This window comes from Euprymna scolopes, chromosome 14, assembly GCF_053919585.1.
Source record: "Euprymna scolopes isolate OS-2025 chromosome 14, ASM5391958v1, whole genome shotgun sequence".
In the NCBI taxonomy this organism is placed as follows: Eukaryota; Metazoa; Mollusca; class Cephalopoda; order Sepiida; family Sepiolidae; genus Euprymna; species Euprymna scolopes.
The window spans coordinates 69,885,551-69,913,050 of NC_136495.1; the positions used below are offsets into that span (position 1 = coordinate 69,885,551).

General features: G+C 35.9%; 1 protein-coding gene across 1 annotated transcript in view; it reads right to left on the reverse strand.

Moving 5' to 3' along the window:
* LOC145293073 (interferon-induced GTP-binding protein Mx-like) overlaps positions 1 to 27,500 on the reverse strand; it is a 162,121-nt gene that overhangs the window by 31,200 nt on the left and 103,421 nt on the right. The window contains exons 10-13 of the mRNA XM_080139424.1: positions 25,975 to 26,143; positions 19,751 to 19,983; positions 15,088 to 15,205; positions 12,575 to 12,652 (exon numbers count right to left, since the gene is read on the reverse strand). Of these exons, the coding sequence (XP_079995550.1) occupies positions 12,575 to 12,652; positions 15,088 to 15,205; positions 19,751 to 19,983; positions 25,975 to 26,143 (598 nt within the window). The remainder of the gene's footprint in view (positions 1 to 12,574; positions 12,653 to 15,087; positions 15,206 to 19,750; positions 19,984 to 25,974; positions 26,144 to 27,500) is intronic.

Sequence of the window (27,500 nt, forward strand, 5' to 3'; positions counted from 1 at the left end):
CTAGTATAATTATATTTCTATCATATGCAAATATACATAAATATATACATATATCTAGAGAGAGAGATTTTATTCTAAAAAGAAAAATTATTTACTGTAAGAAATGTACCTATTTACTATGCCTCCCCACGGGACAGAGTTAGACACCAGGGTCGTTTTTAACGTGGAGAAAAGGTACAAAAATAAAAATTGTCTCAGTCGTGAAGGATTTCTCCTCCACCGAAAGAGAACAAGAAATAGAAGTGCAGCATCTGAAGAACAGATGGTATTTATTTGCTCCCCCACCAAGCAAATTAGGCACAAGGCCGATTTTTAATGTGAGGAGTGAAGGGAGGGGGAAGGGGAAAAGGGGACCAGCTCCCGAGAGGTGGGAAATGGGAGCTGGTTAATGGTCAGGCATGTGGGGTCGCCCCCACATCTGGTCCTTGCTAGTCATAGCTAGTCATAGCTAGTCATAGCCTGCAGCATCTGCCGGAACAGATGGTATTTATTTGCTCCCCCACTGAGCAAATTAGGCACAAGGCCGTTTTTAATGTGAGGTAAAAACCAGCTCCCCTAAAAGTAGGCAAAAAGGGGGCACTCTGGTTACCAAAAATAATAATTGTCCCAGTATAGAGGGTTTCCCCTCCATTGACTGGTACAAATCATCTTAAGTGCAGCATCTGCCGGAACAGATGGTATTTATTTGCTCCCCCACTGAGCAAATTAGGCACAAGGCCGTTTTTAATGTGAGGTAAAAACCAGCTCCCCTAAAAGTAGGCAAAAAGGGGGCACTCTGGTTACCAAAAATAATAATTGTCCCAGTATAGAGGGTTTCCCCTCCATCGACTGGTACAAATTATCTTAAGTGCAGCATCTGCCGGAACAGATGGTATTTATTTGCTCCCCCACCGAGCAAATTAGGCACAAGGCCGATTTTTAATGTGAGGAGTGAAGGGAGGGGAAAGGGGAAAAGGGGACCAGCTCCCGAGAGGTTGGAAATGGGAGCTGGTTAATGGTCAGGATGTGGGGTTGCCCCCACATCTAGTCTTTGCTAGTCATAGCTAATCATAGCTTGCAGCATCTGCCGGAACAGATACTACACTTTGATCTTGTCTACTGTAAGAAATGTAGAGCAGAACATACAAGGGTGTAAAAAACATTATCTAAAACAAACTTAGTCTGATCTTAATATAAACAAGCGAGATTGATATAACGATGAAAGTATGTATACTTATATATGTATATGCATGTATGTATACATACATGTATATACGTGCACATATACATACATATACACACGTGTTATGTCAGGTTTCTATTAATAATAACAGGACAAGGATGTGCGATCGTTCAGACCAACATGGCCGACTCACCAAGTCTCGTTTATTCACGTTTACGTCCGAGAGTTTACATTATAAACATTGGACAAAGGGGGACAACTCCCACCGATCCAAGGGGCATAACATCTCCCTTTTTTATTTTATTAAATAATGTTTAATGTTCTTTTCTATATGGTCTCTCTGTCTGTCTGTCTGTCTGTCTCTCTCTCACACACACACACACACACACACACACTTGATATATCTATTAAAAGAAAAGAGTTCATTTATTTACTTTTATATATATATATTTGTATATACATATATTATAGGTCTAGTTTAATAGGTGGTCTTGACTGACGCCCAGATCTGGTTGTTGTATACTCTTGAGAGGTGAGAGTGGGGCATGCTGCTTTGACTGTTTCTTCCCTAGGTAGATGACTGTCTTCATGGGTCTCCGATGTGTGAGCCTCGACCATTTCTGGTGGTTTGGGTACAATGTGTCGTCGATTGCATCGGATTATTGTCCCTTCTTGTTTGGTCTGTAGAATGTAGGAACGTGGTGTATTTGCCATTCCAACAACGATGCCTTCCTGGTTTGGGGGGTTGGAGCTTCTGACCCATACCGGTGTGCCATTTTCGAGTGGTTGTAGCTCTTTAGCTTTTTTTGATAGGCGGTGTGTGAGTTGCTGTTGAGCCTTCTGGTTCCTTTCCCTCTGTCTAAAATTCTCAAGATCGGGCCAACTGGGGTTTAGTAGATCCGGGTGAGTCGGAACGTTTGTCCTCAGACGTCGGCCCATTAACAGTTCGCTGGGGCTAAACCCACAGTCCATTGGTGTCGCTCTGTGTGCAAGCAAAGAAAGATATGGGTCTTTTGCCTTCTTTAACATTCTCTTCATTGTTTTCACACAGGCTTCTGCAGCTCCGTTGCTTTGGGAATAGCGGGGACTGTTTGTAACGTGCTGGAAACCCCAGTCATTTGCGAACTTGGCAAAGTCCTTCAAAGTGTACTGGCTTCCTGGGTCTGTTCTTAGGATGACAGGTACCCCATGTCTGGCAAAAATAGCTTTAAAACTCTGTATCATTGTGCTGGAAGTCATTGATGTAAGCATGGCGATTTCTGCATATCGATAGAAGTAGTCAACAAGTATGAGATAGCTGTTGCCTTTCAACTCAAACAGATCAGAGGCTATAGTGTGCCATGGTCTTGTTGGAAGCTCAGTTGTCATGAGGGGTTCAGGCGGTTGGTGTCTTAGCTCGGCGCATCTTGGACAGTTTTCTACAGTTCTTTTGATTTGATCAGATAGTCCTGGCCACCATACGGACTGGCGAGCTCTTTGTCTGCACCTGGTAATTCCCTGATGACCAGAGTGGATTTTGGCAATAATAGTCGGTCTCAGTAGCGATGGGATTATGATCCGTGTGCCATACATCAGTAATCCATTCTCACACGTGATGCTGCCACAGTAGGCCCAATAGGGTTTAATTGATGCTGGGACATGATCCTTTGATGGCCAGCCATTTCTTACATATTGTAATATGCAGTTGCTGATTTCATCAGTTTTAGTGGCTTCCTCCAGCTCTTTCAGACGTTTTTCTGTGGCAGGTAAAGATTCCATCATGGTGTGGACAAACGCTGTTGCAAACTCTTCGAGATCCTTGTCTTGTTTGGTGGGTCCGTTGTCAGATACCGCTCTTGACAGAGCATCAGCTGTGTATAGTTCCTTACCAGGGACATAGCGAATTGTGTATGCATACCTCATTAAATGTATTCGAAACCTCTGTATCCTTGCTGGAAGTTCACTGAGGTCCTTAGTACCTAGTAGTGGCACTAGTGGTTTGTGATCTGTCTCCACTGTGAAGTGTAGTCCAACAAGATAGTCTGAAAAGCGTTCACAAGCCCATGTTATGGCTAGGGCCTCCTTTTCTATCTGTGCATAACGAGTTTCATTTTCTGACATGGCTCGTGAAGCGTAGGCGATGGAATGTAATTTTGTGTCATCCTGTCATTGTAATAATACTGCTCCCAGCCCATTAGATGAAGCATCGCTAGAAACCACAGTCTCACTTGATAGATTGTACAGGCATAGCACAGGTGCTAAACACAATGCTTTCTTGATGGAGGAGAATGCATCCTGCTGTGCATTGTCCCAAACAAACGCATATTTATGACTCAATAAATCCCTTAATGGTTTAGTCATATCTGCTAGGTTTGGAATGAATTTTCCTAATTGATTCACCATCCCTAAGAACCGGCAGGTTTCTGTCATGTTCGTTGGTGTTTGGAATTTCGAGATACCAGTGAGCCTTTCCGGATCAGGTCGCAGGCCGTCAGCACTGAGTATATGTCCAAGAAATTTTACTGACGACTTGGATATTTTGCATTTTCCCGAATTGAGCGTAATACCAGCAACCTGAATTTTTTTCAGTGTGCTCTTCAGCCGGGCATCATGTTCTTGTTGGTTTTTTTCCATATACTAAAACATCATCTTGCATGCATATGGCTCCAATTTAGGTCTCTAGTACTTGTGACATGCGTCTCTGGTAGATCTCACTCGCTGATGAAATACCAAACGGGAGGCGGTTTAATTGGTATCGTCCGAATGGAGTTATGAAGGTCGTCAGCGAACGAGATTCTGATGAAAGTGGAATCTGCCAATACCCGCTGTTGGCATCCAACTTGCTCATGATTTTTACTTCCCCTAACTGAGCCAAAAGGTGGTCGACCGTGGGGAGCATGTGGAGTTTTATGCACTTATTGAGATTTGTGAGATGTACGCATATCCTAATCGTTCCATTTGCTTTTGGTACTACAACCATGGGGGAACACCATTCGGTGGGTGTGTCAACCTTGCTTATGACCCCCAGTTTCTCCATTCTCTGGAGCTCAGCCCGTGTTTTCTCCATCAAGGGTAGTGGTCGCGCGTTGTGGTGTGGGTACTGAGTATGGACTCGCATCCGGATGTAAGAGTATGGTACATTCTTCTCCAAATGTGCCTAGGCCTGTGAATAAGTCTGGCATTTCTATTTTTGGGTTGAATGGGCGTTTCTGGCTGCTGATGTTATGTAAGTTTGGGTGGACAGTTACGAGCTTAAGTGCTTCGATGGCTGGCCTTCCTAACAGTGGCTCCTCCAGATTGGGGATAATAAATATCCTCTGTTCTGCTGAAAGATCTTCATGCGAGACAGTTGCAGTGACCACTCCAGTCACTTTGAGTGGAATACATCTTGGACCATGAAGAATTTTGTGGGTATCTGAGAGGTCTGGTAGGTCTCTCCGTAACTTATATATGTGCTCTGGAATCGCGGTCACATCCGCCTCAGAGTCCAGCTTGAATTTCAGTGGCCCTACATTGATGGCGATATTGGTTCGCCAAGGCTTACTTATGCTGATCTCTGATATCGTCAGAACACCAAGGTACGCATTCTGATTGCTTTCACAGTCATCTGAGCTAGGTTTAATTTCATGCAGCCTTCGTGTGCGGCAGCACTGAGCATAGTGGCCAACCCTACCACAATTGTGGCAGGTGGCTGAGATGGCAGGACACGTGCGTCTCTGGTGTTGGGTTTTGTTACCACAGCGGTGGCACTCAGCCTCTGGTCTATACTGCTGTGTGCGCTCATTTTTTTGTCGATTTTCGTAGTGCAGTTCTCGCCCGGGTCTTGTCATGTGTTTACCCTGACCTTGTCTGCGAATTCGGTTGTCACTAACATAGTGGACTGCAATATTATTGTCAGCTGGATCTTCACCAACGATATGTTCTGGGGACCGCAGAAGATGCTGTTGTGATTTTATTGTTTCACTCTGTCGTACGCGTCTGATGGCCCCATCCAAGGTGAGGTCCGGAATCATTTGCAGACTTAGTGATAGCTTAGGATCTGTGCACCCAACTACAATTCTATCACGAATTAATTCCTCGTGCAGGTCCTGAAAATTGCAGTTTTTAGCTAGTGTGTGGAGGTTAGTGATGAATGAATCAATGGACTCACCTTCCTCTTGACACCTTCGGTTGAATCTGGCCTGTTCATAAATTACGTTCGTATCACCCTTGAAATGGTCATTGAACTTTGCTACCACTATATTGAAGTTCTGGGCTTCCTCGGGTGCAAGTTTGAATGTAGCGAAAATGTCTTCGGCTTTATCACCCATACAATATATTAGGGTGTCCACTTGACAAGCATTTGGTTTTTCATCAAGGCTGGACACTGTCCGGTAACGGTTGAACCATCGTATCCATTTTTCCCATAACTCGGGTTGATCGAATGGAAAGGGCTCTGGTGGACTCACGTGGCTATTCATACTGGGGGGTTATTATGGAACTTCACGTATTTCTTCTTTTTTTTTTTTTTAACGGCTCTTAGGCTCCATATTTAGTATAGCTCTTTCCCCGTATTTTGCTCACATTTGTTAGTAAATCCCTTGCTCTGACACCATGTTATGTCAGGTTTCTATTAATAATACCAGGACAAGGATGTGCGATCGTTCAGACCAACATGGCCGACTCACCAAGTCTTGTTTATTCACGTTTACGTCCGAGATTTACATTATAAAAATTGGACAAAGGGGGACAACTCCCACCGATCCAAGGGACATAACACATGTATAAATGTGTAAAAGCTATATATATATATATATATATATATATATATATATATATATATATATATATATAAACAGCTATGTATAAAAGCACATACACACACACAAACACACACATATATATATATATATATATATATATATATATAAAAGTTTACCAATAACTACTCTTTAAGGCACTTTCTCACAGACACAATATGGCCTGTTAAAAGCGATTTTAATTTCTATTCAATGCCGATAAAACGACAAACTACTGTGAAAACCAAAGCATTTAAACCAGAGAAGATAATAAAACTAATCATTCGTATGATCTTATAGTATCACTGTCCTTACTCGACGTTGCCAGGGAATAGTTTCATTTTCAATTTTTTTTTTTAAATATATAAGATTTTAAACTTTAAATTACGATATCGTCTGATCATTAAATTATTAACTGGACAAAATTGTTATAAAACTATAATTTTGTTAATGTGACCTGGTTTTCACATTCTATTGGATGTAAATAGCCTGAAAAACTTCAATACATGAGTAGTTGCCGAAGATTGTAAAAAGGCTAATTTAAATGACTTCCTATTTGACAGTTTAAAGACTTCTAAATTACAAATATTAAAGGATCACAAAATAATTGAAAATTTGAATGAATCAAAGAAAAAAAATGAAAAGTAAAATGACCGACTTTACAAATGAAACAGATATGTATTCTGATCGATTTAATTTTGCAATTAAATTATCTTTAAAAATTATGTTCGTTTTAGTACTGTACTAACCACCCTATTGCATTTGATTAATAAACTAAAAAACTGTATGTTAATGTGTAATTATTAAGAGTTACCCTGTAACGAAAAATACATGCACTTAGAACCTTTTTTTATGTACACTCTTAATATAAATAAATAAATCCGAAAACATTTTTTTTTAATTTTCCGTTACAAATACAAAAAACCGTTTTCGCCCATAAAATGTTCATTAAAATACAACACCATAATACGTTTCTGGCGTCTCAAATCCGTATAATAACTGTATAAACATACGTTCTTTCCATCAATACTTTTTATAATTGTTTATTTTTTAAACATAATCTCCAATCTTATCCCAAAACTATAAGAGAATCATTTTTTTTTTAATGTAATAACACCCAAAACCATTTCATTGATCAATTTGCATAATTTACACACAAAAATATGATTTAGACCATTGGACAGAGTTATCCCCCTTACACTATTAATACCCATGGAACTAATGCGGCCCTTTATAACTAGAGGGCATGATTAAAATCTTCTTTTTTTTCTTCTTCTAATTTTTTAAAAGTCGTCTGCTTACATTCTTATTGCCGATTTTCCAGTAGCTGATTAACCTTACCATAGCTTGGCATACTCCTGTATTTTATCTGCACACGCCAAACGGAAATCCGGATTGGTAAATGCACACATTCCTATTACATTAAATAGTGTTTTCTTTTGTTGTTTTTTAAACAGCAAATAGTTGAATCTAATCGGTCATATTTTTTTACAGATATTAAATCCATTTTTTTTTTAATCTAATATTTTAAATTCTTCATAAGTTGTTAAACAAAGCTGTAAAAAGTTATTTTACATTCTTTGTAGAACAAGTGTCACGCTCATACATGAATTCCATAGATAATATAACATACTGACCCAACGGGTCACGGGTAGTCTAGTATATATATAAACATATATGCATAAAAGCACATACGCACACACACATATATATATATATATATATATATATATATATATATATATATATATATATATATATATATATATATATAAATGTTCTGGAGTTGTCAGTATTCACCAAAACACGGAGAATTTGATAGTGATATTTCATGATGCAACAAAATTTAAACATTTATGCAATGTCAATATAAGTGATAACCCACTCAAAACAGAAATCAAACTACAATCTCGGTTCATTAGACTTCATAATGGTGGATGGTTTTCCATTGAAACTTACGATCGAAATCGTTCTGTGGATTAGCATCGTCTCAGGATGTACGGTTAACCCAGAGTCCATAAGAAACATGTTTCTATGAGACCTATTCTTTTAATGTTGGATTCTACCCAACATGAATTGGGTATATGGATAGCCGACATCCTAACACCTGCCTGGATTCTGCAAACCTGATTCTTTCCTAGTTTGCAGAATTTATTTGTGATGTTAAGGAGTCATTGAATACTGGATATTTATGTTTCGATGATATATCTAGTTTGTTCACCAATGTGCCTTTAGATGAAACTATCGCAATTTGTACTGAAAGTTTTTATTGTAGTTCCCTAGCTAAACCCTCATTTCCTGAGCATATATTTCTTGAGCTACTAAGTCAGTTGAATTTAGTTTTGATGGAAACATGTATCGTCAAGTTGATGAGGTAGTAATGGGAAACCCTTTGGGTCCAATATTGGCTAATATTTCTTTGGGTTTCAGGAGCAACTGCTTTTTAATCATTTTCCGAAACTGATGTGCTATCCGTTATGTAGATAACATTTTTCTTATGTGCTCTTCTTGTACAGAAGGTAAGGGGTTTTAGAACAATTAATCTTACTTCACCCTGCATTGACGTTCTATGAAGAGTGTGGTTAATGGCTCATTTCCATTCTTAGATGTTCTCATTGAAAGATCTGGGATGAGTTTTATTACCAGCGTATATAGGAAACATACCTTTACGTGGCAATACATTAGCTGGGTTTCGTTCTCCCCTTAAATCAGAAAAATAAATCTGATTAAAACCTTAGTGTATCGGGCTCTGTTGATCTGCTCTAGTACTAAACTAGATGCGGAACTCCAAAGCATAACTGCAATCCATTTTGGTTAATGGTTATCCTCTTCACATAATTGAAAAATGTGTAAAGAATAAAATCTTGGCATTTATATGTGAAGCTCCCATGGATTGGTGTCAAAAGCCAGGAGTTTTCATATAAAATTTCTACAGCTGTTTCATGTTGCAACCAAGGTTCGAATGGTGTTTAGGAAGAAAAATGCTTTCCCCTCCTTTTGAAAGGATGGGATCCTTACCACTCAATACAAAATGGTAGTTTATCATTTTAATGGTCAGTGCAAGGCTGACTACATGGGGTGTATAATTCAGCGTTTGGAGGTTACAATTTCCCAACATGCCCCTCCTTTATACATAGGCACAAAAAATGGCCTACATCCGGGCGTGTACAGGTTCATAAGTCGGCCATCAATAAACATTTATTTCAGTGCCAGATTTGCACTGGAGGATACACAGATGAAACTCTATCTTACACAGATCACACTCAAAAATTCACTTAAAAATTCTTGAGGCGGTATCTATTAATTTGCGCCAACCTTCACTATGTAAACAGAAGGAACGTACCCATAATTGGGAACTCATGGGTGCTCGTTAAGATTCTCTCCTTTTCTTCTTTCTCCCATATCGCTAATAATTTATGGTCTTTTGGCCACGTTTTTAAACAGTGTTTCCCCTCTGTTGCCGACATTAATTTTGAAAAGTGTCTCAATAGAGTTTTTTTTTTCTACCCTACCCCTTACTTATCCCGTTTTGTCTAATTTATGTTTTTAAACATTGAATTAAAGCTAAGGAGAAAATAAGAAAAAATATTTTTAAAAGTGTATTTTGGTTTTCTTTCTTTGTATTTTTTTTTCTTTAATAATATATGGTTAAACTATAAAAAAGAAACCTAAATAATTAATAATGGCACTGTGCTCCGTGATATTCAAATGTTATATATCATGACCGGCAATCACTTGTGACGAGTATGATTGCTCTCCCCGTCGGTGAGATTAGGTCTGGTCATTTGTGGGTCCTCAGATGGCTATGGAGGCCAATCCTTGACTCACAGACTTTATTGGAGTGAGGATATGTGTGGGTGGTCGACTGGGTAGTGGAAGAGGCAGAAGTAGTTGTGTTGCTAGTAGATCTCTCCTTTCTCTGCTTCCTCCCATTTTACACACACATACATATATATACAACCTGTTTTTGATGATTCTTCTTTGAAATTTTTTCTTCTTGCAGCATTATATTGCCGTGCATTTTTTTCTATCTAAGCAAAGAATTTCTAATTTTCCTGAAGAGTATATGCACGAACAGAGACCGCATTGACATAATAACCATTTGTTTCTGCATAGTGAAATGAATTGTTGAAAGTCTGGCAACCCATGTTGACAGTCCAATAACTCATCTAACGATAATCTCCCTTTGATTGTAAAAATCCCACAATCCCCTTTTCTTTGTGTCTCAATAAAGAGTTCTTCTCTCTATCCGTCTACACGTGCTTATATTTCCTCCTTGGAATTTCTGCTTGTTTTTAATCTCTTCCACTCACAATGCAACTCTCAACATGAATCTGTAAAAAAATCTACCGCAATTTTAACACGCTAGAAAAGCTGTTTTGCATGTAAAATATATTCATATATATGAAGTTTTGGTTTTAACTTTTAAATTCAGATGAACATATCCCGGCTCAAACAAAAATTAATCAATCAAAATAAAAACCATCAGAATCATCACACTTTTGCCAATGCAAAACAAGGGTATTCATGCCAGTATTTATATATAAAAACAATCTTGCGTTTCGGTGGCGATGAAGTTGCTGAAGGCGTTTTTGTATCGCTGAAGTTTTTGAAGCATTTCTCATGTACAAAGTTGATGAGATGCTTGGTAGGTTAGAGGTCTGGAGAGTATGGCAGATGAGGCAGGGTTTCGTGGCTCAATTCATTCAATTTCTCCAAGGTCGGTTTATCAATATACGGTCAAGCATTGTAGTGGAGCCTAATACATACACAATAGTGGCAATACTACTGAAGTCTGCTGTACCAAATACATCTACTTATACTCTCATCATTAAATGTTCACTATATAGATGACCTAAGCAGAAGTAATAAATAAGTGAGAAGAAACGTTGCTTTAACTTTCTGTTGGACAGAAATATCCAGACCAAAAAGTCAACTAAAGCTCCGAGAAGAAGATAAAAAATAGCAACATTAAGAGACAATAAAACAAAATGAGTAACATTTAGCATGTAAAACAATATAATAAACGAGAAAAAACATGGAAGAAAAAGACTAAGAATTACAAAATCGAAATAAGATTAAAAAAATTAAAAACCGGCTTTGGTAAACAGTGGGTAGTGAAATTCAAATTCCTCTTGCTGCTTCACTGACAGGAAGACGGTATTGAGGTAGAAAGTGCCAATTGTGATAATTCATATGGGAAAATCAAATGTTTTAATTGAATTTTTATTATACAGGGTGCCTTGAATAAGTTTTCAGACATTTTTTCGTATAGATCATTTCACTGATACTGCACTCATGAAACACTAATCCCGTTCGAAGTAATTTCTACTGATTGCAATGCACTTGTTGTACCATTCCAACAACTTCTGGAAGGTTACATGAAAGTTCTCTTGTGTGAGCGTGTCGGTGACCCACGTCACAGGCTGTTCCATCTCCTCAATTGTCTCATAACGACAGCCTCTAAGTTTTTACTTGAGCTTAGGGAATAACCAAAAGTCACAGGAAGTAAGGTCTGAATTACAGAGAGACTGAGGAACTGTCTTGATGCCCATCTTGGTCAAATGGTCTGATCTTCTCTTAACATGCTTGGGACAAACTTTACGAAAATCTTCCACATCTTCAGTTCCTCACAAATAATTGTGTATAGTTTCCGCACTTACATCAAACTGTGCACTTATTGCCTCTATAAATACACGATAGTCCTTATCCATGAAATTCTTTATTTGGCCAATCAACTCTGGTGTTCTGATTTCTTACTTCTCCCATACCTCCTATCATCCCTACCTTCCTTGAATCTTAATGCTGTACTCGATTTATGCAAGATGGTCCAAAAGCAGTCTGAAGCATTCCATATGTTTCCGTGGTATTTTTTTCCAAGTTTAAACAGAATTTTATTGTATATCGTTCTTCTTAAGTGTCTTCATGTTTGAAATTCACCAGCTGTGACAATTGGCCTTTAGTAAGGTGTATTCGAATTCCTTCTGTAACTGTTCATTTGAACTTGAAATCATAAAAATTGGTCAGTCATCTCATAAGCCTCTACAACAATTTTAAATGCCTGTACAAAAAGTCTAGCAACTTATTGAAGGCACTGTGTACATTTTGATTATTAAATTTTAGGTGAAAGTACAGAATAGGTTAAAAAGCCCCTACCTCTCCATTTTAAAAAAGGATTTCTAAATAATAATGCATCATGATCAATAAACTGTAGAAGTGCTGCTTTTATTTTATTTAATATTTATTTTTTTTACAAGTATTTCTTGATCTTTCTGTTGGAGAGAAGTATCCTGACCAAAAAGTCAGTTCCAGCCTTGGAAGATGACATGCACGTAGGATTATTAAATGACAAAGGGTCAATGTGCACTGGTTGTCCAACCTGCAAAGGGTGTTTATTTCGAAAACTATTCTCAACATGGGGAGGCTGAAAATAAGAAAATGCCTTTCGGAATAAACACCCTCAACCTCCCCATGTTAAGAATGGCTTTCAGAATAAACACCCTTTGTAGATTGGCAACCAGTGCACATTGACCGGACAATATAACATAACACATGAAAGTTAACATGTAAGACAATAGAACACGTGCGAAAAGGAACACAAAAGAAAAAGGTTGAAAAATGCGAGATCAAAGCAGGATAAAAAAATACAACTTACCTTCCTCTGTATTTAAGAAATATTCCAACCAGTCCTGTCTCAATGCATACTTGATACTTTTTAGGGATTCGAGAGAAGCTGTAAAAATTATTTTTTTTTTTTATAAAAACATTAAATTACATGGTATTGTTAGTAAAATTTATATATGAAAAATACTGTGATCGTCCAAAAAAGAAGACATGCCAAAAGATTGAAAATTTTCAGTAATTTTGGTGCTTCTACACTATCAGAATGAAATTTCAGAAATCGTAAAACTGAATTTGACATGAAAACAATGGTATCTATGTATTCCTCGTATTTTTTAAGATGATTATACCCAAAAATATAAAAATCGATAAGATAGAAAATTATTCATTAAAGAAAATAGAATTTGAAGAAAACGATCATATTTGCTTATGTAAGACACTAGAGAGTTCAAAAGGGAGGTAATTTTCTGTTTTGACTTATTTTATAAAACAAGATGGCCGCAATTTTTCAGCTGCTAACACGATTAAAGTTTTTTGTTTTTAATAATTCGGAAATATTCAAATAATTTTGACTGCATAATTTGGAAGCTAACATTGTAATTTATTAGATTTGACAAAAATCAGAAGAAATCATTGTTTTTTTTTATCTGAAAACTCCATTTATCGACTACAAAATTTCGTTCTGATAATGTACAAGTGCCAAATAAATTTGTGGCTCTCTGTATTTTAGCTTTCTTTGGTTTTCATTTTTGGAGAGTTCGATTCAGGACAAGTGAAGACAATCACAAAATCTTGCCTAGAAATGGATGTTTCCTTGTTTTAATTTATTTCGGAATTTTGATTTATAATGAAATCATCAGCATTAGACAAAACAAAACTATTTGCCAAGAACTCAGCATCAGACAAAATAAAAATATTTGCCAAAAACTCAGCATCAGACAAAACAAAACTATTTGCCAAGAACTTTGCAGGTAATTCTACCCTATGTGACCAAGGCAATCAACTCCCTGTATTTCCTCCTATAACAGACAACACGCTATGCAACATACAAATATCTGTGAGTGATGTCGGCAAGCTAATCAAGAACCTTGATTCCAGTAACGCAACTGGCCCTGACAGCATTCCAATTATAGTGTTGAAAAGCTTCAACCAGAACTTGCCCTCATACTTACAAAACTGTTTAAGCGTTGCCTTAAGGAGAAGTGGTTTTCAACACCCTGGAAAACATCATCAGTATGCCTTGTATTTAAGAATTCAGGTATAAGTCATCTCCCTCTCAGTACAGACCAATAAGTCTCCTGTGTGTCATAAGTAAGCTGCTGGAATCCATATTAAATAGAGAAGTAGTCAACTACCTCAGCAGAAATGACCTTCTTAGTGACATGCAATATGGTTTCCGTTTAAGCATTGTCTTAAGGAGAATTGCTTCCCAACAACTTGGAAAACCTTGTCAGTATGCCCGGTATCTGTTGTAGTGACTGTTACATATGGCTGGAACAAATCAAGAGACATTTTCATAGCAATCACCGTTTCAACGCCCATGGATATCAGAATGTGCATGATTATAACATCATTATTTGCCCAGCCGCATACATGCGATAAAGGAACTACACTGCACTCCACATGCAGTGATACAACAAACGCGCTCGAATATTCCAGAACACTCGTATATAAGATTTTAACCACCAAAATTCAAACAGTTCAGGATTCAGTTCTACAAACAAACATCACCACTGCCCGTACTCAGCACATACACCGGACTCATCTATTCAGACGTAAAACAGCTTCAGCGAGAATGTCACGAAATATGTACCTTAATTCTCATCCTGGAAAGTTACCATACCAAACGAGAATTAATTATTCTTAAACAAATTTTATTTTGAACTACTGTTTTCTTATGTGATGGACACACACACGCACACATTCTGCTTACATGGTTCAATGACTATTTTCTCGGAATTGCCAGATGCTTAAAGTGTTATGAACAGGTGTATTGTCATGGTGAAATATTGAGTTTGAGTTAGATTGTTTCAATCAGAAAAAGTAAGTTTGCAAAATCAGTTAAATATAAAAACTAAAAAAACTCTTAAAGTAGCCCCCTTCTCGTTCTCTCTTTGCCTCTACAACTATCAGTTAAATAGTATTACTGCTTGTGGTGGCATTCGCTTCTGTTTATAATGAACTATGGTAATCTTTTCATTCTTTCTTTTGTTTGTTACGATCAACAGATAGATTAAGAGTTTGGGGTCAAACAATAGATAATGAGAGAGAGAGAGAGAGAGAGAGAGAGAGAGAGAGAGAGTGAGTGAGTGAAATTGATAAAAAGTTAAGAGATGAATCATTTGGTGAATTAATTACAAATTAGTCCTAATAAGAACAAGTTCTTTTTTCAAACATAACTCCACCTCAAAATTAACGAATATTTTAACATGTAATTTGTGTGACTAAATATATAGTAAAAAAAGTCTTCTGGAAATAAATATGGATTCACTCAGCTTTAGTATAATAATAGACAGAATTATATAAATTAGAGAACTAAATGCTTACCAATTTTCTCTTCATAATTCCTATCCATTGTGAAGAACACTTTCTCCTTTACCAGCAACATTTCAAGATCATGTTGACACGAGGCTCTGCATTCTTCAAGGTGGCCAAGAGCTATAGTCTGTTAATGAAAACAAAGAGATGGAAAAATTGAGTTTTCAAGATATTAAAGTTGTAGTAGCAAATATAAATAGAAAAAGAAAATACTGAAGTAGTAGTTGCAATAGTAGTGTACAAGAAAGAGAGTAAGAAGAACTCACAAAGACAGCAGCCATTTTGTTTTTTTAATCAGATCTTCTTGGTGTACAATGATTTATAATATAATACTAGAAAAAAATATGACTCGTTGGATTACAGATTGACATCTTCTTCTTTGCATGTCTTTGAAGCTTATGATCATACAACATTTTCCCACTGTTTTACGCAGTCCTTTCGTAGTGTTGTCTGCGAACCAACACGTTGTATATAGTTCCAGTCGCAAAGGAGACCAAGACAAAGAATAGGAAATAACTAACTCGCATCTTCTTTTTAGCAACACCATTTATTTCCTCATTGGTATTGCCGTGACCTCATCCATGTGATTTAGAACATTCTCCATACCTCTCACAAGATCTCGAATGTTATCTTGTCTCTCCCGTGGTCATTCTCTTTTTCTTTTTTCTATAATAGTTCTTTTCTCCCCACCAGTGACGTCACTTCACATGCGTTTACATATGTGCATCCACTCTATGTTACACTTTGCATTATTTTTGGGTACTCTTGCATAATTTGACCTGAATTCTTGTGAATTCCCGTCAAGCATGGATCAGGCGAGACCGACAATTATCGGTATCAGCCGAGCGTTGTAACAGATACAGACTTATGAAAAAAAACAAAAAAACGGAAAAAATACAAATGCAAATAATCAAAAATAGTAAAAAAAAAAAAAAAACGTCCTTGAAAAATGAAAATATTTCATTTAAGTATTTAATTTTTTTTTTTTTTTTTTAAATATTTATCAACAGAAATTTTTTTTTTTCTCCAAGTAAAGATTTTTTAACCGTATAATTGTTAGGTGTAAGTACAAGTTTTTTTTTGTTTTATTTTCTTTTTTGTAACTGTATTTTTTTTTTCTCGTTTTTTTTTTCATTTTCAAGACTTGTTCAGTCAAGTTTTTTTGGTGATAATGTTGCCCCTCATTTTTGGGGTACAGCAATTTCTTCTCCTGACAATATGAGATTGTCTGCATCGATGTTTTCATTTCTTTTTCTAATATGTATAGATTTATTTTCCTACCTGTCATTTTTCTGTTTGGCGAGTTTGAAAATATATTTGTCAGCTTTTTTTTTTTGGTTTAGTCGCTTTCTTCCAATTCGAATGTCGTCTGCTTCGACTTAGATAGCGCTTTTTCATTGGCTAATCAAACTCCCAAAAATTCAATTAAAAAAAATAATAAAATAAATAAATATAATAAATAAGTGACTAATCAGAAAATAAAAAGTCACCCCGCCTCCTTAAAAATTACTAAAAACATAACAGAAAAAAGAAAATTAAATAAAATAAAAAGTCAAGTTAGCGTTTCAACATTTGACCAACGCTCGGCTGATACCGATGATTGCCGGTCTTGCCTGATCCACGCTTGATGAATTCGGGTCAAATTATGCAAGAGTACCTATTTTTGCATTCTGCAAAATCTTTCAAGTTGCACCTGTTGGGCATTGTTGCATCATATCATTTTGCTCTCCACATTCGCAGAAGGTTGGATCAGTTTTGTAATCTTTTTTATTCTTTCCTTTATTTGTCACCTCCGACTCATTATGGAGAAAAGAAGTGCATTGTCATGGTGAAGATCACATAAACAATAGTGTGTGAAAGAAAATGTCTTCACTGTGCATGCTTCATCGGTACATGAATGTTTTAGATGGTGGAAGGAAGGACTAATTACCTAAATAATAAGAGGAGTAGCGGGAAGAGGTAAATAATGTTAATAACAAAAAAGAGAGACAGAGACAGGCGAGCAATAGACAAAGTGAGGGGGGGGCACTTTGAATCATTCATTATGTCTTCTAAAGTTCAAATTTTACTTTAAAAGATGTAACAAATGATTCCAACTCACCCAAAACTATTTAGGGAAAAGAACTACCAAAAGAGTCAAAGTTAACAAATAAAAAAAAAATAATAAAATGATTACAATAGTTCATTGTAAACAGAAGAGAATATCACCACAGGCAATAATACTATTTAACTGACATTTAGAGAGGCTAACAGAGAGAGAGAGAGAGAGAGAGAGAAGGGGGAGAGATGTTGCAAGCAGAAAGAGAATAATTTTGGATTTTGTCTTTATATGTTTTTATGTTTAATTGATTTTGCCAACTCACCTTTTCTGATTAAAACAATATGTGAATCAGATGGGGCTATAAAACTGACCCAACCATCTGTAAATGTGGTAAGGAGGACCATACGATGAAACACTCTGGTCTGTGCTTTGTTGTCTAACCAGTGACGCTTTAAACACCTTGTGTGATACAACATTCTTCACATGCATACAAAATATTATTATTATATTTAAAACAAAACAAAATAAAAACTATATTTTTCTAAATTATCATGTTCATTATATTTTTTGCAGGAGGGCACAATAAAAGGTTATTCAAAGAAGTTATGAGCGGGTAGGTCTTACAAAAAACTACTTGAATTCTAATATGTATATGATTTATATTTTTATGTAGTCTTAATTTGTTTCTCAAAAAATGCGATAAACCCCTCCCTCGACTTTTATCGTACAATGATCCTTCTCAATGCATCGGATGCTATTTCCTTGTTACATTTATAATGGACACAATTCAACCTGGAATTAGTTCAAATAGTTTTACGATACTTATGCAGAGAAATCACCCTTTCTAAAATAATGTGATGTAACAAGGTTGATGATAGTAGTTTCTCATCAACCAAGAAAAATAAACTTGCAACACAAATTTGTTAGAAAAATATAAAATTATTATTTTATTGCCCACCTCGTGTGCATGCTTACAAGCGGTAGATGGAGGAAGAAGCAAAAAGGGGCAGATTCAGCAGAGGCTCATACTATTGTCGTTTTTTGACTGACTGGGTCTTGTGCACACCTGCTTATATATTTTGACCTATTCTCTAGGAGGTGTTCCAACCCCGAGATCTGTGGGAGTCAATTACTTGACCTATTCACCTCTGGTGACATCAGTTTTGACAGCTTCACCCCATCACTCGGTTCATTTTTGCTACTGACCATCATGTGTGTATGTGTGTGTGCACAGTCTCAACATGCAACGATAATAACATTATTTAGAAACACAGTCTTAACATAAGGAGACGAGCATGTTTTGTAATTATACTGTACTTCCACCTAACAATTTAATAATAAAAAAGATATCGTAAAATTTGAATGTAACATGCAAATTCTATCAAAAAATAGCATGGTAACTTCTCTGCATAAGTACCAGTTTTTTTTTATCATGAAACAACATAAATAATACAAAATAGAGGGAAGTAACTCGTAATTTTAGACTACTTGAAATGAAAACATATGGCTGATGAAATGTTATAAATCTGAAATGTAGTCTTTGATTGATGCTTATTGGATCGTGAGTTACTGGGAGTAACACTCTTTGCTGGTTGAAATTAAAAAAAAAAATATTCACTCTTTATTTTAGTATTTAAAAGAAATTTACTGAATTTTAGTATTTAAAAAGAAAGTGTATTTTTGTAAAAGTTTATAACTTGCAAGGAAAGGTAAATCAGTTATCTAATATATATAACACTGTTGTTTGTGTGTCTGTATGTTTGTATGTCCAGCTAAAACTTTAAAGATACACAAACAATTACTACAAAGTTGGTATTTTTTAATCAGCATTACACCAGAGAATTATTTAAAATTTAGAAAAAAAAATAGAATAAAATTCATTCTATGACGGTCTAATGGAAATTTCTATAATTTAATGTTACCAAGACTTTAACAGGATTTTTAATTTTATTACATATTATACTAGCCCATAAAATAAGTCAGCATTTTTTTTAAATTGAATGCTAACTCCAGATTTGATATATCATTTCTTAACTATTGTCATTTCTCTACATAAAAAGGAGGTGAGAGAAATTTAACTTTAGTACTGCTCTAGAGACATCCTTAATTTTATTTGGCACTATCTGTAGCACCTTGATAGCAACCGCAGTTTCTTTCCTTACATAAAAACATATCTCTTTTAAGCACGAGGAAAACTTAACACTATTGAACATTTTCTATTTTATTTTTTTATGACCTTGAACAATGCTGGATACATCTGCTAGTCTATAATATATATGGCAGTTGTATGTGTGTATGTTTCTATGACTAGTTAAAAGTGAAAAACAATAAAACAAATACCCACAAAGTTAGTATTTTATTTTTGATCGGTATTGTTCTGGATGTATAATATTTCAAATGTAGAAAGAGTTATTTATAATTTGACTCTAAACTGATGTACATTTTGTCACCGAGGCTGTTTCTTTTCAGCCAGATTATGTACTAAGTAAAAGGAAGTAATTTTATTTTTTAAATCAAGGAGTTAATGTCCTTATGCCGTATAAATGAGTTGTGTGTGCGCATATGTATAGAAAGAGGAAAGAAAGTTAAATAATAAAAAAGAATCAAATTTTAAAAATTGTATTTACATACCACGAAATTACTTCTGAATGCAGGATAGTTTCCAAAATAGTGATCTGCTAAAGCAACTAACACTGACCGCAGATTATAATAGATTTTATCCATAACATCTGTTACAAGAGGTTGTACGTTTTGAATAAATTCACGAGCTATTTTCTTAAAGGTATCGTATGAAAGGAATTCACGAGGTTCTCTTCCTTGACCATGTTTCAATAGGCGATTTACTTTATCGTCAACTGAATTCACTGAAAATAAAAAATAAAAAAGATTTTATGCAAACATTATATACAAACTTTTTCCTTGACCACTATCCATTAGGTCAGTTACTGCATCGTCAATTGAATTCTCTGAAAAAATAAAAAACATTATATGCAAACATTATTTACAAACTTTTTCCTTGACAACTTTCCATTAGGTCAGTTACTGCATCGTCAATTGAATTCTCTGAAAAAATAAAAAATGTTATATGCAAACATTATTTACAAACTTTTTCCTTGACCACTATCCATTAGGTCAGTTACTGCATCGTCAATTGAATTCTCTGAAAAAATAAAAAGGATTTTATGCAAACATTGTTTACAAACTTTTTCTTTGACCACTTTCCATTAGGTCAGTTACTGCATCGTCAATTGAATTCTCAGAAATGAAAAAGATTATATGCAAACGTTTTCTGTGAGATCCTTGAAGTTTCTGTGGTTCCCTGGGGTATCATGTGGATCCTTGTTAGAGATCCCTTTTTTGTTTGTTTTTTACATGGAGGTCACCACTTATCAAGGCCCGGGAGCCACTCGGGGATAAGTGTTATTGTGTGTACAGTAATCAATGGAATAAAATGTAATCGTTAGATTTGGAGATTTGATAGTGTCTTACTTAAGGGGGCGGTTCATCAGGAATTTGTTTATGTTGGAATTGAAGACATCCAAGTTGTAGTCAGATGGGAAACAGGCAAACGGAAGAGAGTTCCACAGGTGTTCACTTTTAAGAAAGAAGTTTTCTTCATGGAATCTACATTTTGATTCAGGCACAGATAAAGAATAGGGAAAATTATTGACAGTGGTTTCAGCTAGAAGGGTGTTTATCGTGAAAGATTGGCGAGGAGGACCAGAGATTGGAGCTCAGACGAGCACTTGCGATGGAAATAACGATAAACAAAGACAGGCTCGCAACGTCTCTCCTGTGGGAGAGAGGTTGCAAGGAAGAGAAAGGGAATCCCCCACTAAGCCACGAAATCTATTTTGTACTCTGTCAAGGCAGGAGGATAGGCTGTTTTTAGCAGCTCCTGCCCAGATGTGGTAGCAGTACTCCATCCTTGGACGTACTTGGCTTTTATATAGATAGAGAATTGCATCAGTAGTGAGATATCTTCTGGAGCAGTAGAAGGATCCCACCATTTTCCTAGCGACCTAGGCAACAGACTTGATGTACGTGTTCCATTTCAGATCAGGAGTAAAGGTCAAACACAGAAGCTTATTATTTTTTTTTTTTTATTTTTTTTTTTAATCATGTCATGCTACAGAAATACAATGATAGTAAAATTCTATTTTCGGTTAAATGATTTACATCTTAAGTATTATTTCGTAGCACTACTTAAACATTGCTTAATGAATTCTTTACATGGAAGACGCATTGTACAAAGTTGTTTCATTAAAATATGGGTAATCTTGCTGTATAGTCAATAACTGATAAATTCAAAATAAAATATTCAACAAATAACTTGTATCAAACAAATTAAAATTGAATTTTCTACCGCTGATCTGTATACTTTATATGTTCTGAAATTGTCTTTAAATGTTTTTCTTTCTCTTATATTGTATTTCAAAATTGTATTTGTTGAAACCTTTTTTTTTCATCACACGAGAATCAAAATGGCAGATAGGCCATCTATTGTTGTTGATGCTTCATTCTTTAACAAAAAAAATAATGATCTATGATATTACTAACACTAAGTCCGAGTGGTACTTCTCTCTGGACTTAGTGTTAGGCTGTCATTTTTTGAAACTTTTATTTATTTCCTTCAAAAGAAATAATGATTTACCATACTACTAACACTAAGTCCGAGTATCATTCTTTCCCAAACTTAAGTCTGAAAATATCCAAAACAATATCATGCCAATCGAGGATAAGATGAGGGAATGATGGTTCAAACATGTGCTAAGAGTCAATGATGATAATTTGGCAAAAATCACCTTTAAATTTGAAAAGGTCAGGAGCGTCTGAGAGGAAGACAGATTATGAGATGGGTCAGTGCCATATATAATGATATCCACAAAACTGGCTATCACCAGACAAAACTCCATTTATGACAATAATGTGTCCCGGGCAACAGCAAGAAATTCATGTTCTTTTTGGGAAAATATTGAGAAAAGAATAATTTCCTCAACAATAATTGTTGGTGACAAATGGTGACGAAAGTCTGATCGTCTGTATTAAGTTCAACACAATTTTTTTTTTTTTTTTTTTTGAGAGTGATTCCATATTTTGTTTCTCAACAATAATTAGAAGGGATATTTGTCATGTTTATTTCAGTTGTAAGGGACTTATCATGTCTGAGACCATCCAGAAAAAAAAGCCGATTAGAAGAAATTCCTTACAAGAAAAAAGAGGGATTAGTAAGGGAAACAAAAAGCCGATAAAAAGGGTTTCTTTATTAAGAAAAACAAAAAAATGCAAAAAGAGAGGGTGTTAGGCAGAACAGAGAGAGAGAGAGATTGAGAAAGAGAGAGAGAGAGAGAGAGAGAGAGAGAAGTCTCAGGGGGAAGGCAGGAAAAGGAAATTAATAAAAGACAACGTGGTTTCACAAGGTGGGAGGGGGAATATTGTTTTTACACAAAGCTGAATGATTTTGAGAAGTTAGTGAGTAAGGCTGCTGGCATCAAAGGAAATGGATAAGCCTTGGGCTTTTGCCTAAAAGTCAGTCAGAGTCTCCTGGGATAGCTAGAGGCAGAATTTGAGTAATTGATCTCAGAACAACATCCTGCATCTGGAACCCCTGATCATTTGGTGACAGACTGCATATCTGATGTATTTTTTGTTTATAAGAAAAATGAACACTGGTTTTTCTTCATTCGTTGGTTGCCTGAGAAGATGCAGTTGATTTCAGATCTCTCATGTACCCTGATGGCGGCAGACTGCAGCAGAAAAATACAGCAAGACAACCACAGACCAAATCCATTCAGAGGAATTTGCTGGCTGGCATCGAAGAGTACACATCGTTTTGGGCTCCTGCCCAGGAGCCAGAAACCTCCCCAGAAAAACTAAGTTAAAACACTCTTGCTCTTGACTAAGAAGCTTTCTGAATGAACCTAAGTTGAAAACATCCTGCATCATGAAGCCATTGAGGACCCAAAGAATTAACTTTCCATTTGCACCTGGATGTCTTATGAATAATTATTCTCGTTTATAAAAGAAATGATTTCAGAGTTATTATTAAATTCCTTTGATTTGTCAACAAAGCTCCAACCTTTGTTCCATTGCTGCAATGTTGCATCTCTGTGCCTGTTTTACAAAAATTTTAATGGAATGTGTTATGATAAACTCGTTGCACTGTGCTGCCTCGACATACATATCTCCGACAAACCTGCTAAGCAACAAAATCTCACATCATCACTGTTGAGGCCCCTAAATGCTAGAAAGTTTCTAATCTAATAGTTTCCTCCCTCAAACAGCTAGACACTGGAATTCCCTTCCTGCTACCTGCTTCTCTGGCTGCACTGATATGCAGAAGTTTAAATGTAACATAAACCAACATCTTGTTAATCTTTCCTTGGCATGGTCCCAAACTAGTAGCCCCTTATGTCCAAGTGGTGATGTGCTTTGTTAGGAATAGAACGTAACCAGATGGTGAACTGGGCAATGCATTTCAACAATAGACATTTTTACTCAACAGAAAGTGAATCAGCTTCCATCATGATAATGCTCGTCCTCACACAGCACTATAGAACTACCGACCTAAGATCACCTATGATATGAGAATGATATGTCGGATGTGTAATGTGAGTTTTAAAGACCAGATGATCTCAGAGGAATAATAAATCTGGAATCTATAAAGAGACTAGCAGGGTGACCCGACGTTGCCTGGGATTGAATGATGATCAACGAATGTTTCATTCCCATATTTTTATTTTCATCAAAATTGATGAAATAGCCCATCAAATCGATTGATTGCCTGCTCTAATTGGAGACCCATCATGATGCACCTAGAGGAAGCTTCACATACCTCTTTCAGGGATTAAGTTCATAATATATTATAGTCTACATTGCACTGTAGAAAACGTGCTATTCATTTTATAAAATAATTTTATATATAATGGCTTAAATTTAAGTGAAATTTAAATTAAAAAGTCAAGTATCATGCTTCAATTCTGCTCTAAATAGAAATATTCATTTTGAACGCCCCCCCCCCGCCTTGTCATATCAAAAACCTAGAGTTGATTTTTATATGTTTGACATTACTGATTGTGTGGTAATAATGGCTGGAATTTAAGTTTAAAACGAAAAAAAAAATCAAGTATCATTTGTGAAATTGTACTTTAAACAGAAACATTAATTTCGAACACACTCCTGTCATATCAAAGAACCTACTGTTGATGTTAGGCCTTTCGGCTTGTGTGGTAATAAAACTTCTCAACTGAACTTGTGATATTAGTCTGTGTAAGGTGTTAACTTTGGTCAAAATGGCCTGTTCCCTCTTTCATCAGATTATTTCAATTATCGATTATTGATACTTATCCAAAACATTTCGACACAAACCCTATCTAAGAACACTGCCAGGCACATAAAGTACCTTTGTGTGAAATTTCATAAAAATCAACCCAGCCGTTTTCGAGTTCGTAGGGAACAAACTCACAGACACACAGACAAAATTCCTTTTGCACACATTTACTCCTACTATTATATAGTAGTAAAAGTAGATTTGTGCAGAATGAAAGAGTTTGTTGATATGGTTACATTGAAAGAGTAAATGAAAGTTCTTGAATTAGTAGATGCAAACCAGTTGAGATAGCAGGGATACTTGGCAGGGAACAATGCGAAGAATTGATAATAATGGATTTTAGAGAAAGAGAGATAAATAAAACCTTGCCAGAGACAGGATAACTGAAAGTCGATTTGTAAGTCCTCCAACATATGTCTGGCCCAGTCGGTGGGGCATTAGAATACACCGACTGCCCCCCTGCAGAGGGTAAAAGTCCCTCAATGGGGGTCCTGAATATGACCTTAAACTATATCCAGTGGTGAGGCCCCAGCTTGTGGGCTTTGGGGAGTGTGGAGCCACCCTTTAATTACCATTGCTCCCAGGTCCACTCTGACCCAGAGTGGTAGTACCTGTTAGGGTCCCAACTATGGGTTAAATAGAAACTGACGTGAAAACAACAAATATATTCTATTAAAAAAATTTTTCTTCAAAATCTTTGGATTCGGCATTAAATAACCCGAAAAGGGTTGATATGCCGTAAAGCAAAAACAACCAACCAACAAATCCAACATATGTCATCCTGTAAAATGGATGTTAAACCAAAGCTTGTGATTCTTCGTTTTTTTTATAATAATAATGGTTTATAATGTTTGTTGCATACTTTTGTATATATTAAACTAGTAGGACGAACAGTATGACTCGGTTGTAAAATATGCTTAAATATGATATTTTAATTCATGCAGATTTTGTATTTATTATTGTACAGTCAATTCTCTATTGATTATTATATTGTACCCAATATATAGTAGTGGTTTCAAAAGTAACAAAAAAAAACATAATATGACTTGGGTGCCTCAGCTAAGAATCGAAATGAAAACATTTAGTGCTCCAGCCTTCGTGGTTACTGTTCAAGCTATCATCAGATAGATAAGAAATAGTTAAAAATTAACTGACTTTAACATAAATGTATATTTGTGCATGCATACAAGAGTACTTTAAGTCGACTTACGCCTTCCAAGTTTCCATGTTTTACAATTTTGACCCCTTAGCAGCCTACTTTTACCGGCTTTTACATATATAAAACAATGGTCCATAAAATATTCAATCATTTAACTCACCTCATGCTGATCTTCAACTTTGCATTTCGGAGATGCACTTTGAAAAATGAAGACAGACAAACATAGTGAGTTTTATATTCGTCCATTTACTGTTTTGCTTCTTTAACTTTCAGAATTTGTTAACAAAATAGAGAATATTTCTTGTAATGCATGAAAAATTTTTTAAACAAACTTCTTAAAATGTAATAAAGAACTTGTTAACAAACCTGGCGGGATTTTAACCAACTCTTTGTGGAAATCAGTGAAAGATTTTCGAGCATGTGGAATTAACCTCAGGCAAAATTTTGTAGACTTCTTTTCAATTATTTCTAGCACCTCCAACCAGTATCGTCCTTCAATTAAGTTGTTAAATAAATTGACAAATTCATAGGTTTTCTGAAAGAAAAAAAAAAGTTTTTAAAACATTTTAAGTAAAATTTAATAGATTTCACTTTTTACATGGACACTTTTATTTTTGTTTGTTTTATGGGTTTCTGGCAACTTAATCATGAAGTGATTTCTACAAACAGAATGCTAAAAACTACATAACTCTGATTGCTTACACTCTTTTCTCCCCCTCCCCGGCTTCACTTTATTGGAATTCACTTTTCTTCTCACTCTCCAAACAAGGGAGTTTTCACAGGAATGTGTGAACTCAAAAGTATTTTCAGCCAATGAAACTTTTTCCAAACTTCAAACAGTAACACCTATACACGAATGTAGCAAGCCAGTACGAACTTAGAAATTCCTATAAGATCTGGTCAAATAATCAGTTTTAGAGAGAGTCCACCGGCCACTGAAGAAAGGAACCCAAGAGCGTCTACTTAACACCCCATCTCATGCCTATGTCTCCTCTCTCAGGGAATAGACCCAATGACTCACATACCAGCTTCAACTCATACACATCTATATATGCACTAACAAAGTAAACCAACACACATACACAATACCATGCTGCCAAACCTGGCACAGGCTAGGATCAGAGTGTAGTATTTGTTCTGATGCTATATCAAGTTAATTTGTCACTGGAAAAGAGAACCCCTTCTGTACTAAGGCAATTTTATTTTTACCTATTTCCAGAGTGCCCCCTTTTTGGGGAGCTAGTTTTCCCCACACGACCTTGTGTCGCATTTTACTTTTGTGGGGAAGCAAATAAATACCTACATATATTCACGCATTACTCACTCTTGGAATCTTTACTAACATGAAAATAACTTTCATGTTCTTATTTTTATATAAAAATGTTTTCTCATAAAATCTTTATAATTTCTCCAACATTTAATTTATAAAACTGTTTGTGTTTTATGAAATTAATGAATTAGAATAAGTTCATTTATATATTCAAAGAAAGCAAGTGGTACAATGGGGAAAGAGGTGGCTTGTTACTTTTAATGCATCTAAAACCAAGCTTTTATCTTTACATCATCAACGCTCTGATCCCCATCTGGCATCAATTGAAATGAATGGCTCTCGTCTTGGGGAGGGCTCATGTTTTGAAAAGTTTCTGGGCTTGACCTTTACTCCTGATCTTAAATGGAACACATACATTAAATCCGTTGCCAAAGCCACTGGAAAAATGGTGGGATTCTTCTATCGATCCCATAGATATCTCACTGCTGATGCAATTCTCTATCTATATAAGAGCCAGGTACATCCAAGAATGGAGTACTGTTGCCACATTTGGGCAAGAGCTGCTAGAAAGGACTTATCCTGCCTTGATAGAGTTCAAAATAGATTTCGTAGCCTTGTGAGG